At 37.5% G+C, this 14,961-nt stretch overlaps 1 protein-coding gene across 3 annotated transcripts in view; it reads right to left on the bottom strand.

Moving 5' to 3' along the window:
* CADM2 (cell adhesion molecule 2) overlaps window positions 1–14,961 on the bottom strand; it is a 671,675-nt gene that overhangs the window by 65,822 nt on the left and 590,892 nt on the right. For all 3 annotated transcript variants that reach the window (XM_055802814.1, XM_055802815.1, XM_055802813.1), the window contains one exon: window positions 5,396–5,574. In XM_055802814.1, coding sequence (XP_055658789.1) covers window positions 5,396–5,574 — 179 coding nt within the window. The remainder of the gene's footprint in view (window positions 1–5,395; window positions 5,575–14,961) is intronic.

A 14,961-nucleotide genomic window follows, 5' to 3' on the forward strand; every position in this document is an offset into this window, starting at 1 on the left:
CAAGATTTATCAGAGGCTTATAATGAAAATATTTGCAAGCCATGAGATCTATTGCCTATCAGGTAAGCTCAGCTTTGAAAGAAAACAGAAAAAAATATCACCTTCTCAGTTTTATTTCAAATTTCTTTTCTACTTAGTTTTTACTTTCATTGAGTGAAAGATGTGCGCAAGTGAGTTACAGAAATAAAGGAAAGAGAGAAGGCGCCTATGAGAACATAACAATAATGCAACACAATAAAAGCGTGATAGTGGGCGAACAAACAGACAAAGATAAAGGAATCTAGAACAGATAGAGATAATGGAGTTTATTTCATTTCAGACATGTTTTGGATACCACAGACTTTCTACTAATTTGAAAAGAAACTTGTATGGAAGTAAAAGTACAGTGCTAGAATTATGGGTGGCCAGAGAAGGTGAATCTCTGTAAATGTATTTGGAGGCTGGAGGTAATAAACTGTCTGTTGCAAATTCGGCATAGTGCTGTTCCAGGTATGGAGAAGACTCTATCACAGAGATTTACTGCTAGACCAAAAAGGAAGAAAAAGGTGAAAAAGAGACCATGAAAGAAGAAGAGTGGATACAGGGGATGGGAACCCAGGAAATAAAGAGTCCAAGATCGTAATTAGTGAGAAATTGAGAGCGAGGTAGAAATACTTCAGAATCTGTTCACGGGAAGCAGCATGAAAATAAAAAAGTTACTTTAACTGCATACTTATAGCACAAACAGCAAAAGAGGTCAAATAAATTGGAAAGTTGGGAAGTGAAGAGATCAAGCAGCAGGCTTAAACAAACAAAAGAGAATACTTTTCCCTCAAAGCACATAATTCAATTCAGAAACTTGTTGCCACAGGTTATTGTGAAAACTAAGATGATAAATGTTTTGAAATGGGACTGGACAAGCAGGTGGAAGATAAATACATAATAGTCCAAATAAAGGTGCAGTGGGACCTTTGGTCTTACTCATTGTAGGAGACCTTCTGCTTGAAAGTACATTTCAAAATATTAACGAGGATGTGACTCGGTCTTTCAATTGCCTTTATTTGCAAAAAGTAGCTTGACGAAGAAAGAAATACAAAATACTTGAAAGGCTGAAGTCAAGGGAATATGCTATGCCACTTTTTATTCTCCAGAGATACTGAATTTCTGACTTAATCACCTTCGACTGTATGTGTAATTGTGACAGTAAGAACTGCCTTGACCATCCACAGCTGCTGATTCATGTTAATTTCTATATTACTTTGACATATAACTGAAAAATGACACATTATAACCATTAATATTTCAATTAATGGAATGTGTGTCTTTAGATCAGGATATTTCACCAAGGTACTGTATTTTAAATAGGTCTGCAAATTATCAAATGCTGCTGTTTCCATTAAGAAGATTTCCCAATGATGTGGACTTCTGTCACCCACTCAGTTTGATGTTGAACTAAGTCTTCGGCACTGACATCCAGAGGTTATGAACTAGTGCTATATACATAACAGCTGTGTCTTCGTTTTGATTATGATGGACCACCTCCTTTCTCCACTCTGGCTAAATCAATGCAGTTATTACCTAAGCTTTACAAGTAGAATCTATGGGTTTGGGTTGAGCATCATGAGTTTGACAGTTAGTTCTGTTTACTGATGATTAACGACTAGTATTTGGACAAAGGTAAACAAAAATTCTTAATAAATTGGACGAGAGTGAAAATTGCCTGGGGCTTATTACCAAAGAAAGAGTGTAATATATCTAGCCAAAATATGCACTTCTAAAGTACTAAGCTTGCCAATTAGAATACAGAAATGACAACAGCTACAGGCATTAAAGCTTGTGCCTTTGTTACTGCATGAGACAGATGTTTGAGCAAAGTACATGTCTTGCCTTTGTACTGCTGCCTATATACTCTGACTTTGTGCCCACCTTCCTGCTTCATGAAGTATTTTCTTGACATTTATTATTAATAATAAAAGTTAAGAAAAATTAAAGTAGCAGCTGTATTGATTCAGCAAAGCAGCATGAGCATATTTAATAGCCCATGCCTTTTACTTGATTCAAATATATTCAATTCCTCTGAAGTGTGATTTCTTTAATTATACTGCAAATCTAAAAGACTTTTTATGTTATCAGATACTAATTATATTAGACAGATTGCCATTCATCTGCCTATAGCAATATTTATTTCCACTGCCATCACTTAACATCAAAACAGTATTCCCTCATCATCATTTACAGTGGAAAAATACTACTTTTCTGTACAATTTTGTGTCTAGGTTTGTCCAGTTACAGGCATGAGACGCTCTTTGCTTGGTTTGTAAAATCAGTATTTATAAATATTTTGCTTAATCTCTAATTATGACAAACTATACCTTCCATTTTTAGGCAAGCTTCTCTGTGCTAAAGCTGCTTAAATCTCCTCTGAGTTAGGAAGATAACCAGAAACAGAGAATTAGTAGGCTGAGTCCTGCTGAGAGGGAGATTTCATAGGGGAAAAAAGGAATAGAAGCCAGATGAAACTTTTACAGACTTAATAAAGAGAAAGACAGATCTGTTGTAGTAATAGTGAAAAAAGGAAAAAACGCAGAGGAAATCACGGTATGGATAAGAAAAGCAAAGCTGTGAATCAGGTTACACGTCCCTGCCTCTGCAGAGGATACCTTCCACTGATGTCCTCTGTGCCTTCCCACACAAGCTTGCCTGGAAAAACCACATCAGCCATTCTCACTCTCTAAACCTAGGCATGTCATTATCATTCTTTCTCTCAATCACTGCAACTCCTCTGGGCTCGAGAGTTACCTAGAAAAACAGTTGTTTAACAGCTGTGGAGCTGGACTTCCAGAGGCCCCATTAAGGCTGTGGCTACTAGCACTCAGGGCACTTACACCTCACTCCTTACACAGCTGGTACGTCACTTTTCCTAGACGTTACTTCCTTGACCTGCAATTTAGAAGAATCTCTTGTGCAGAGATTCTCTCCTCATGCAGATTCCTCCCCTCTCCTCTCCCACATCTTTGCTAACGTACTTCCCCTTATGTTAAATCTGGCAGGTGCTTGTATTAGAGACCTAACATTCAAAGTAAGAAGGCATACTTATATGATAAATCAGCTCTAACAAAGGGGTAGGACAAAAGAATTACATCAATACATTAGGCACAGGGGAAGGCATGAGAAATCAAAGGATGCTCCCAGATATATTTAGGAAGATATAGAAAAAAAAAAATACATCTTCTATTAAATGGAAGAACACATCTCAGAAAATGATAAAAAGTAGGTTTGCTAGCCCCCAGAGAAAGAGAGAGGGTAAGAGAGAGAATATTGTATAATTTGGGGAGGATTTTGTTTCACTAGAGACATTCACGAATGTAATGAGCTAAAGAAGGGGTAAGACTGCTTAAATTGATCTATACAGCTGATTGTGCTACATTTGATAAAATAATTGTGTCAGTGCCTTCTGTACTTAAACTTAACGACTCTGAAAGGCAGTAAGCTGTTAAGCACTAAACGTCATCACATACTCTGTCACAGTACTCTGCTTCAGAAAGCTTGGAAGCACCTGACATTTACTTTCTCTAGTTCTAACACTGGAATTGCAGATACGCAATTAAGAAAACTCTGGTACTCATAACAGAAAAGGTCAGCAATGTGCAAGCTAAACCTGATAACATGCCTAATGTGCTGCCAAACATAACAGAATGCCTTCCTGATAATGAATGATTTTACAGACTGCCAGGAAGTTGTTGCAAGATAATCAGATCAACAGGGGGCATGCCACTATGCGAGAGACACATAGGAGATTGTGAAATATTCTTTGATAGAGGTATATTGCAAAGTCACTACCGATGGAAAAATCTACCATTATAAACAGCTATGTTTTCAGAAATAATCACAGAAATAATTTGGGCAGAAAACACAAACAGAAGTTTCAACATTTGGTAAGCACAGAAGCCATTACCTCATCAAAGGCAGTGCCCTTTGTGCCTGCTGCCAGCAACCAATACAGCACCACCTCCAGGATGTAAAAGACATTTTTTTTTTTTTTTCTTGTAGCAATCGATGTAAGTAGAGGTTAAAGGATTTAGTTTTTCTGTTTGTCTTCAATACAGAGATACTCACGTAGCAGTACAGGATCTGTATTCCTCATGCAAAGACCTCCTCCTTACTTGTGCCACTAATCCTACATAAACTAATAGTGAACTTTAAGAAAGACAAAAAGTAATCTAAGGGGTTCTTTTGATAAATGACATTCCATCCACAGTGCCAATAAACAGCTCATTACTGAAAGCTGAAAGTAGCACTTATTAGAAGTTTTCTGCCAAATACCTAAAGGCAGATTAAACCTTTAGTGAAAAATGGTTTTGAGACCTTACAAACATCAAATAAACATGTTTTTTGTTATGCCTGAATTCATCATAAGCAAATAAAATCTATATAGTTTGCATGTCTATTTACAAACTACAATTTTTATTAGATTGTTTCAGTTTCTTTTGTCATAGTTCCAAGAAGTTACATTTTTTTAAAAATCTAGAGGGAAAAAAAGTACCATCATAAACTATAGTGGTGCTTTCACCTCAACATTCACTTAGGTTAAAATTCAAATTACAGAACTCATAATCTTCCAGGAATTACCACATACATATCTGTGATAAGAGGGCATTATGTTTTGAGATTGCTAGATCCATATTGCAAAGCCATGTTAAAGACAAATGCTAACCTTGCATTATAGTTTCTCCTATATTTCATGATCAGTGTAAAAGCCAGCTATACTTTCCATGTGACGTATATTGTTGCCTAATTAATTAAGGAAAACAAATCAACTGAAATTTAATGTGAACCCTCCTATTTTTTTATTTTATTAGAAGTATCATGAAATTAGGACATGACATAGTTTTGATCATTGACTGTCATAATAGGCCGGATGATTATCAGCTAACCTTTACAAGCTGAAGTTTCTCAGTAGCAGGCTGTAACTTGTGTAAGAAAAGTATCTGATGTCCTATCTTTGGTGGCCTATAAAAACCTAAACAAAAAAACTCAAGCACCCATCTCTCTGGTATTTCCATATTTTTCTTCATATATCCTTTTGCAACCAGCTTTATCTGAACAGTGTGTGCCTGAGGCAAGTATTTATAAAACAGTTCTGACATAGTGAAGAAGATTTTTACACATGCTTACATTGCAAAAATTTTCCAACATAAGTGACTATATTTTGCTTAAACTGTATGAAGAGAGGCATGCCAATAAAAGGAAGTAAACGCACTCCCCACAGCTAGATGATAGCATCAATAAAAGTGCAATTAGAGTTCCAGCTTTTTCATCCTATTTTTTTGGTAATGATCAAAAGCAACTGATTGTGTTGTCTTGAAATGCTACGTATGCATAAAATGCATCAAAAAACTATTGAGAACACACTCACCATGTACTATCAGGACATATTCTGTGCTGTTTCGGCCAATAGGATTTTTTGCTTCACATCGGTATGTGCCATTGTCTGTTTTGTTTAGGAAACTGATGCTTAGGACCCTGCCGTTGACAACCATTCTCTCTGGATCTGGTAGCTCTCCACCGTCCTTTGTCCATAGTACTGGTTCTGGCCTGTTGGATCCAGAGCAATGCATTTAATCAGATACATGAAACACGTATATACAACATAATACATCAGAAACAGTAGCATCAGAAACTTACAAATGGTAACCTGCCATCAAAGAATATTACATGATTGTTTGAGTTACTGAATACAATGAACTGTCACTATTACAAACTCACTGTCCCAGATGGGAACTACTAAAGAAAGTGAAAAAAAAACAAGCAGGGAAAAGAAGAGAAACAGAAAAGGAAGCAGAACAATACTGGAACAGGCCAAGATCTTTCCTAAATTTAAAAAAAAAAAAAAAAAAAAAAGTTCTCGCGAGGTTTCAGAACCCACAGTTCAACAAGATGCTTGGCAAGCTAAGTGAAAACAGCTTTCCATTGGTGTGATGAGCAATATGGTCCTGTGTGGCTGACAGGCATCAGAAATCATGCAAGCAGGCTGAGGTATATGTAAGTGGTTTGTAAATGGATTCTAAAATTATTTAGGCCATTCACATTCACAAGTGCGCTTGCATGCACTGAGTGTTTTTCCTCAACCAGGCATATCAGTCTCAAAGTAGCACATCTTACACACAATCTAAATTTATTTCTGTTGCGGCACTGTGTCACAGCCCATCCCTTTTTCCACCCTTTCTGCATCCTTCCCTCAAATAATTGCTTGTTACACATGTTATCACAAACAATGAAAGATGTAACTTAAAATCCTGGATATCCTACTTTTGTGAAACCTTTCCTCTTGTGCCCCATTAACTCACATCAAACAGGCCAAAGGCAAAGCACTGACAGCGATAACCCCCTAGGCAAGTTAAGGGCACTGCAGGGAAGGGAAGCGACAGCCTTGTTCACAAACACTTTCCCACTGGCAAGTGATACCTCTTTCCTAAAGACTCCAGAAACTCCACACTTCATGAGATTTGGCTAACACACACCAGCATGTATTTTTTACTGGTATGTGGTCTTTACTTACACATAACAAGATCTATTTTCAAGTTTATGTGAGAGCAATCACCAAAAAGACTGGTCCGTGACTGGGAATGAAAAGTTGGCTACCTGAATCCTGACTCTCTCACAAGCAGAGCATCTCAGGCCCTTAGATACCAGTCACTTAAGCAAGATATATACAGCCTGGGGATCCACTGTACATTACTTGTATCTGGTAGCTTTGTGCACCACAGTCCAACTATCAATCCATTTATTTTGGGTACACTACTTAAGTCATTTCGGTCAGAAGCAATTCTGGATTTGCACACTTATTTGGCAGGAGAATGCTACATTATATTTTCCAATTGAAGTCTGCAGTAGTATGGCTAGGTAATGAAACAAAATATAAAATGCTGTTCTAACATCAGTAGATGCCAAATTACTTGCTAGTTTTACTCAAGAAATATTTAATTTCATTAATTTAAGCAGCTTTTAAAGCCTATTAAATATAGTAAGTGTTAAGAGTAAGAATTAAATCTAAATACCTAAGGAGAGACATTTTGTCAAACTGTGGCCTCCTGCAGACAAATAGTCCTAATGACTGCAATGACATGATTTTAAGTTAGGCAAGACATGTAAACAAAGCGATTTTTTCTGAAATGTACTTAATGCCACTTAATTTATATTAATTTTGTAAGTAAAAAATCTGTAACATTTTTTTCTTCAAAGATAGTAGAGATTTATACATATTTTAGTAATATTTGGATGACACCTTGTTAAATTGTTGTTGAAGTTGTTAGCTAGACTGGCTATTCTCCAAAATGATGACTTTTTCAGAAAAAACATATACTGAGGGAATAAAGATTCACATAATTTTAAACCAAGGGTTAAGAACTGTTGGTGTAATGGGCCTTACTTTACCATACCATAAATATATCTTCATACTCTTCCTGAGTGGACTTTAAAGAACTGGTATCTAAAAAACCATGCCAGACAATATACATGCTTCGTTTCTGCTTAATGTGAACAGGGAATCTAGATGTCCGTGCTGTTGCAGAAACATTGCCCTACAGAGTTCACAAGATTAAGGTGTGATTTGCTTTGATATGTTAAGGTGGATTTGTTCAATTTTCTAGGAAACTCCTCATTGTTTTCCATTTATCAGTTTATTGTGAATCTGTAATCCCAGGAGTGGAAACTCTGAAACACTTCTGCTACAATGTGCACCATTATCTTCATAAACGGCATGTTAAAGCAACTTCTGTGCAGTGGTAATTTATGGAACTTACATTTTAAATTGAAATTAGATGGCATATCCTAGGGGAAAACCCATAGGATAACAAGTAAGTATGAAATGGAGCCTTAGATATAAATTATTCAGGGACCTTTGTCACATTGTAATATACTAACTCTAGTCTTATACAGAGTGCTTAGTTGTGGCTGCAAAATGATGCTGCCACAAAATTCATGGCTTAGAGAGAGGCAGATCTACATTCTCTGGGTGTCAGGGAAGCTGCTAATTAACAGTTAACGTTAAGATATCCTGTACTGGCTTAGTGGCAGCAGCAGGGCAATTCCTGGGCAGCTGACCCACAGTCAACACACCACGGTGGCTGGCCATAGCTCTGACTCCATCTCACTGTTCTCAGGGGGGGACGGTGCCTAAAGAAGAAATTCTGTCAGAGCCACCAAATTAAATTTTGCCTGCACTGCTGAGAAGCTTTGAGATGCTCTGGTCTAAACAATTCGTTAGTTAGGCAGAAGTGAGCTAAGAACATGAGACATGCTCATGCGCCCAGGCCCGCATGCTGCTGTGGTCAGTGGCAAGGGAAGTGGCTGTTTAAGGAAAGCAAGTGAGTGTGGCCATTTCCCGCAGTCTGTTCCCCCTGTTCTCTGCCAGCATCCACAATCATTCTAACAGGGATGTTGGAGGGCATCTCTTGTTCTCTTTTGTATCTCCTTAGCATTCCGACATCTTGCTTATGAATGTCTCTAATATCTTTTTGAACCTGCTTATACTGTCTGTCAACCCAGGCTCCTGTAGCAATGAATTCTGGAAGTTCCCTACCCACTGTGCAAAAAGATATTTACTTTTATCTGTCTTACACTGACCTCCTAGCAGTGGCAATGAATATTGCAGGATATGTTAAGTAATGGTTCTGCATATTATAACCTTGTTGTAAGTTACGATAGCCTTGGACTGCATAGGCCTCTCTCCCTCTCTTTGTCTGTTTGATTTTGATACCTTCTGAGATCATTGGCAGGGGAAGAGAAAACTCATGAGAAAAAAGGGCAAAGGACTCATAAATTTAGAGCATATTGGCTATTCCTTGATAATTCCTTTAGTACCTTCATTGTCCAAAGCACAAATGCAGCTGAAGCATTGATGGGGAAGCTTCTTTCTGTGACACAAGGCATAAAGACGTGTGAATTCCCCACTGTTGATCCTATTGAAATGTGTTCATGGTTGCACACCAGACAGTGGTTCTGGCTCTTACCCAACATGTTGAAAGGGTTCTGGATTAACTGGGGCATATTTAGGTTTGATATTCTAAAACACCTGGCAAATATGTACACTCCTTATATTGCACACTTTTCTCCATTGCAAACATCTTTAATATTGCAGAATTTCAGCTTTTCATCACATACTAAGGAGTTGCCATAATGCTATCTATTACTGTGCGGACTGGAACAAACAGGGTGTCCCTGTGTCTTGCATTTGGGCTTACTTCAAGTTGAAGTGTGAAGAAGACACCAGTTTAATGCCCATTTTTCTCAGACAATCCTGAAAACATCTTTTTTTGGAGCACAATCGCTATAAAGTCAAGATTAGCACTGTGGCCACTAATGCAATTGCACATTACTGCCTTCACACATTTCATGGCACAAACAAGCTCACTGACCTGCTCTGTCTTAACAAGAGCATGCAGCCTGCTGGTACCAATGCAGTCACCCAAAGAACAAGTCTGTCCTGCCTTTTTTCCCCATCTTGGATGAGAGGTGCTTTTCTATAGCCGAGGTTTAATCCCTCCCATGCGGATGCAGTTAAGTGGAAATGAGCTGTGCTACCACTGAGACCCTTCATTGGGTTGAGAGAGGTAGCAGAGCTGAAGCACCAAGATGCTGTTTTCTTCCCCAAAACACAGCTCTGCTTCTGGCTTACCTATTCTAATTTGCTCCCAGTGTGACACCTTTTAAAACAAAAACAAACAAATTAAGCATGCTGTACTGAAGAAATTCTTTCAAAGACACAGCTCAACTGTGACAGCCCATGCTGTTTCTTTGGCTAATATGCATTGCTTTAACTGATTTGGTTTTGCACTCAGCTGCCCACAGCAGCACTATCAGGGCTGCGTTAAACTGAAAGAAGACAGAGGTACTAATCACAAGCATACTAAATATCCTTAATTATGACCAATGAGATCTCTTCTAGCCCCCCAAAATACATTTGAACTCTATGCTGTCTCTGATGAACTTCTAAATGGGCTTAGACTTTGGTACAATGTATGCTTAATCCTAGTAGAAAGGCCCAGAAGCTTTCAGTAACTGACTTGCAGAAAGGAACTGTTTTGATATAAATAAAAGATTTCGTTAACTGTCTTCATGTTAGCCACAAAACTTGACATAAAAAGCAACAGAATTTGGTAGCTTTTTTCCCATTCCAACTGAAATGGGACTGCAACGAGGATATAAAAAAACTGTTATCATGTTCTAGGATGATACATGTTTTATGTTACAGGAGTTTTCTTGCAAGGAAGTTAACACGAAATTTGTAAGTAAAGCAAAATTATTTTCTAATCTTGAGGCTAAGAAACCTTTCCTTCCAAAATAAGTCAGAGAGAAAGCTCAGGGCGAACTGGAATGTGTTGGGAAAAAAAAAATAATTCAAAACTACAGCTAGTTTTGATTAGAAAAGAACTCTTAGGCACAGACTTACCTTTTCAACAAGTAACATGGAAGTCAACAGTTAATATTTAAGTTCACATTAATCTTTTTTATATTCTAGGCATTTAAAGTTACACAGTAGTATTTTAAAACAGATGTTAATTTTACATCCCTTTCTCCATCCTGAACCAAAGGACTATGATGTTTCAGTGCTTTCATATAATCCTCTCTTCTAGTGATATCTTTATATCTAAACATTATATTTATCTTAATTTACCCTTAATTTAAAAATGATAGATCTACCGTATCACCTCTTCCTTCTGAACAAAGTGAATTTGAGCAATGCAATCCATTCTCACTTGAAAGTTCTTGGCCCTATTCATTTTTGTTGCCCTTCTCTGATTTTTGTGTACAGAAAGTTCACGTACAAAGTGTTCTTCACTGAGACCGTAGTAAACAACACTCAGATAACTTACTGGCCCATAATATTAACACAGGATAACCTTTTGATTTCCCTAAGATCACACTCAAAACGCTCCCAAAACAGCAATAAAACCAAACCCTACAGTTCTGGCTTTTTTCATACTCAGTCTCACTGAGGATATTATCACCCATCTGGGTATCTAAGCATCCTCTCAAAATTTTGTAGCCAATGTGTGTTGAGGTCTGCAGTGGGTCTGCACACAAGTTAGTTGACTTCAAAGACTCGCAGATCGAGGCGGACTGAAAAAACACTACGTCTGCATGGCTGGGTTTGGCCTTTATTGTATATACAAATTATTTATATATCTTGGACAGTGCAGGTGTTAGACCCTGATAGGTTTTTGTGTCCTTCTTCTTGCTTGCTATTTGCTGTTGCTGTAGGTGCCCGTACGCTGCAGTTCTAAGTTCAGGTTCTTCACATCCTGTTTACATACCTGACAATTTGTGGCTGTCTTAAAGGTACACGACTAAGTCTTTGAAGTCAACTAACTTGTCTGCAGACCTGCTGCAGACTCCAACAAACGTGGATAAATATAAGAAAGATGGAATAAGGATTTGTGGAACACTAACAAGACAAGTAAATTAATTATTCTGAGTATGGCCCACTTGAATAATGTCTTTTACTTCTCCAAACAGGGACACTTGTATTCTCTGAAGTCCATAATAACATAATCTAGCAGCTATGCTCAAATGAGTAATGGAAAAGGTATCACCACATCTATCAGAATATTTTTTGCTGAAATCCTGCTGCAATGTTAAAAGTCATCTAAGGGAATGATTGCTTCATTAATTTGAAACTTATAGTTTCTCTGTATTGAGAATCTGAGTTTTTAGCTCTGACAGTTAATCATCCAGTTGAAAGTTTGAATCCTGAGGGAACCTCTTGTTTATATAAAGTCTCAGTCTGATGAGTCATGTTGGGATGAGCTGGTTTGGGAGCATTTCATTTATCAAAAACATCAATATCCTCAGTCACTAGCCTTTCATAAAAGCATTGGATAGATGGTTTTTATTTTATGAGATAAGAACTTTGTGATTTTGTAGTTCTGCAAAGCTTGAGTAACCTTCACAGAGTGTTTTTCTCCCCAGAAGAATTAGTAAGGAACATCGTAAGTACCTCTTATGAAGTTCTCTTTTTTTTAAGAAGGAAGCTTTGAACATCTGAATTGACTATTATAGTTGTCTCTACTTTTCTCTTTTAAGCATCTCAGCAGACATAATGTAGCCGAAGAATATTTATGATGCTCTATACCATTGTTTTTAAAGAATTAAGAATTAAATTACCAACCTATGTTAAAAAGGACGTGGCAACAAAATAGAGATTTCTACCTTTTATATCACAAAAATCTGACAGGAATTCACAGCTATAAAGACAACAAGAACAAGAACTGTTGAAGGCAGTTGCAGTGAATTATGCCTTTTAAAAAGTTCCTTCAATGATAAAGAGGTGACAGGAATCTCAAATGCTGTTGCAGTATTCATCATTAACAGAAAAAAAGAGAACACCAAAAAAAGGGGGTGTGGGGTGGGGGGGGGGTGGAAGAAAGGAGAAAAGGGAAGAAAACGAACCAAATTAAAACCTCCCAAAACCTCTTCATTCCTTACCTTCTGTCCTGGATACAGATAAAGCCTTTCTTTTGTCCATCACGAATGCACTTGGGTGACAAGGCCTCCCTGCCTGTAGCTTGCTCTGGATAAATGAGGCAGCCCTCTCACCTTCCAATTTGCTCACTGCATTGCAGTTGCTAACCATGTTGATATGATAGACTAAATTTGCAGCCAAAAGTCCTTATCCCTCATCAGTCTGTGACAGCAACTGATTAAAGTGACTCAAGAAGAGTCTTTTCAAAGCAAAGTTATTTATTCTTTTAACGAAAGATATAAAGCATAGATTGCTAAGATGTAAAAAAGTAATTTTTCATATTCATATTTCTCCCTATCTACATGCTAATCTTTCCTTGCAACCAATTTTAAGGTTCCTTTCAGGTCAGTTAATACCTACCTTTCTTTGCCTGTAAGAACCTGACTGTTCTCTTGCTGCCATAATTCTCCTTCCTTCTGTATCTCCCTCTCGTCAGGCTGATAACCCATTTCCTTTTATCCTTTAGTATCTTTAGAGTCTAGGATGCCATTTGATGTAAGGCTTTCAGCCCTTAACACAGCTGTGTAATGCTGCTGGTCTCTGTCTGGATAGCTTTTTCCTAATTCATTACCAACTGATCAATGTTAACTTCTTTGAAACTACTTACTGCTAGTCTTTCCCTTTGCCTTTTGTGTATTTCTTGTTCCCCCCGGAGCCAAAATGTTTCCTTTATGTTAGCAATTTTCAAGAAGTCAGTATCAAACAAATATCCTGAAAAGTGCATAATCCATATCTATCTATCTATGTATCTATCTATGTATATGAAGTTTCTTTCTCAATTCCAGTATTATTCACAATGTTCCTGAAGAAGTATAAAAAACCTGCTGTGAATAATATTTTGGAGATTGGCTTTCTCATAGTCATGAGACAGATCAACAAGAGAACTTATATGAAATGAGAACATAACTTATCAGTGAATTGCATCAGAAATATCCCTTGTATTCTATTATTGTAAGCAGCAGGGAGGCTAGAGATGGACAAAAAGTTTGTCTCAAAAAACCCCTACCAACTTTGTAAGGGAGGTGCTATAAGATGTAGTCCAGAATTTCATTTAAATAAACTCAAAATCCATTGCCACATGAAGGCAGATGTGGGGGAGCCTCCTATGCTTGTTCACAAAGCACCATCCTCCCTAAGGTAAGTTTAATGCAGGAGGAAAAAGAGGGCACCAAACTGGTGTGCTTACTGCTGTGGGTGATCCACTGTCTTCCTGTGACCCACATTATAAGTGAAAAAATAGTGTAAAGAATTATAATTCATTATCAGGAATCACTGTGTATATGTTGGCCAAGCAGTGTTTTGCCAGGGTCAGTTTGGTTGTGCTAGCACTGCCAGTCCTTTAGCTTTGAAGGAAACACAAAATCAGAGAGCTGACAAATGTGCAATATGGCTGACGGGTCATTGTCAGAAAAAGCTTTGTTGTGATATTGAGCATTGCATCAAAACTGAGGTCAGCTCAGCAGATTTTCTCAATAGTGGAATACATAGAAAGCCATCACTGCAGTATGGGATAACAGTTACTTACTTAAGTGATTTCTTGTGCCCCCAATAGCAGAGCATGCAAACAGCCAACTCGGAGTAAGTGCAGCGAGACATGATATCAAACTGTGCACAGTCGGTTGCTAACACCATTTATCACCCCAAGTACCTCTAATTATTCAGAGTCAGGAAAACACTTACCTAAAAATGCATCTTATCAAAAACTGTTCTTGTTATAAAGTTTTCTAAGAAACTATTATAAATCATTAAGGTTACATGTTTTATTTTGCTAGTTTCAGCAGTGCTGCTCCTAATACTATTCATTTTTTTAAGGCTTTTATCTGAATATCTTATCTATTCTACTCTTCTCTATCAGAAGGAATCTCCTTTATTTTTCAAGAATTATTACTCACATTGTAGTGAAATTACCATTGCATGCCATAAAAATAACATGCTAACCTCTTGCAAATTTCATCTGTCTTTAAAGAATGCAGACAAACTGTTTTGCCTTACATTTTTCAGTAAGTTCTGAAGGAGACCTCTCTTAAAAGTTCCTCTATGTGGTCATAATAGACTAGAGAAAAAAAAAGTCCTTCTAAACAAGGCTGGCATCTTGCTCTGGAAGAGAAATATAATCTATTTTGTATTTCTAACTTTATTAATCCTTTCCCCTACACTTGGCTTCCCTTCTTTCCCATTAGAAGCTCCTCGGTATGAGGTTAGTCTTGACTACTACATGAGCCAGAAAGAAGGCAGTTCTTTCACTTAGAGCCCCCTGTTACTACAGCCAGCACCATTAGCAGAGGTACCAGCAAATCCTGACCTACCCTTCCATTGCAACAGACAGCTAAATTTTGTTTTAATAATGGAAGGTTTGCAGAGACACTCAGAAAGTCAGCTTTTCTAACTGATATTAATAACTTCAAATTCATATATCAATTTATTTGCTGAATTCTACCCTATAAATTGAAAAGCTTAGT

This window comes from Falco peregrinus, chromosome 4, assembly GCF_023634155.1.
Source record: "Falco peregrinus isolate bFalPer1 chromosome 4, bFalPer1.pri, whole genome shotgun sequence".
NCBI classification, from domain to species: Eukaryota; Metazoa; Chordata; class Aves; order Falconiformes; family Falconidae; genus Falco; species Falco peregrinus.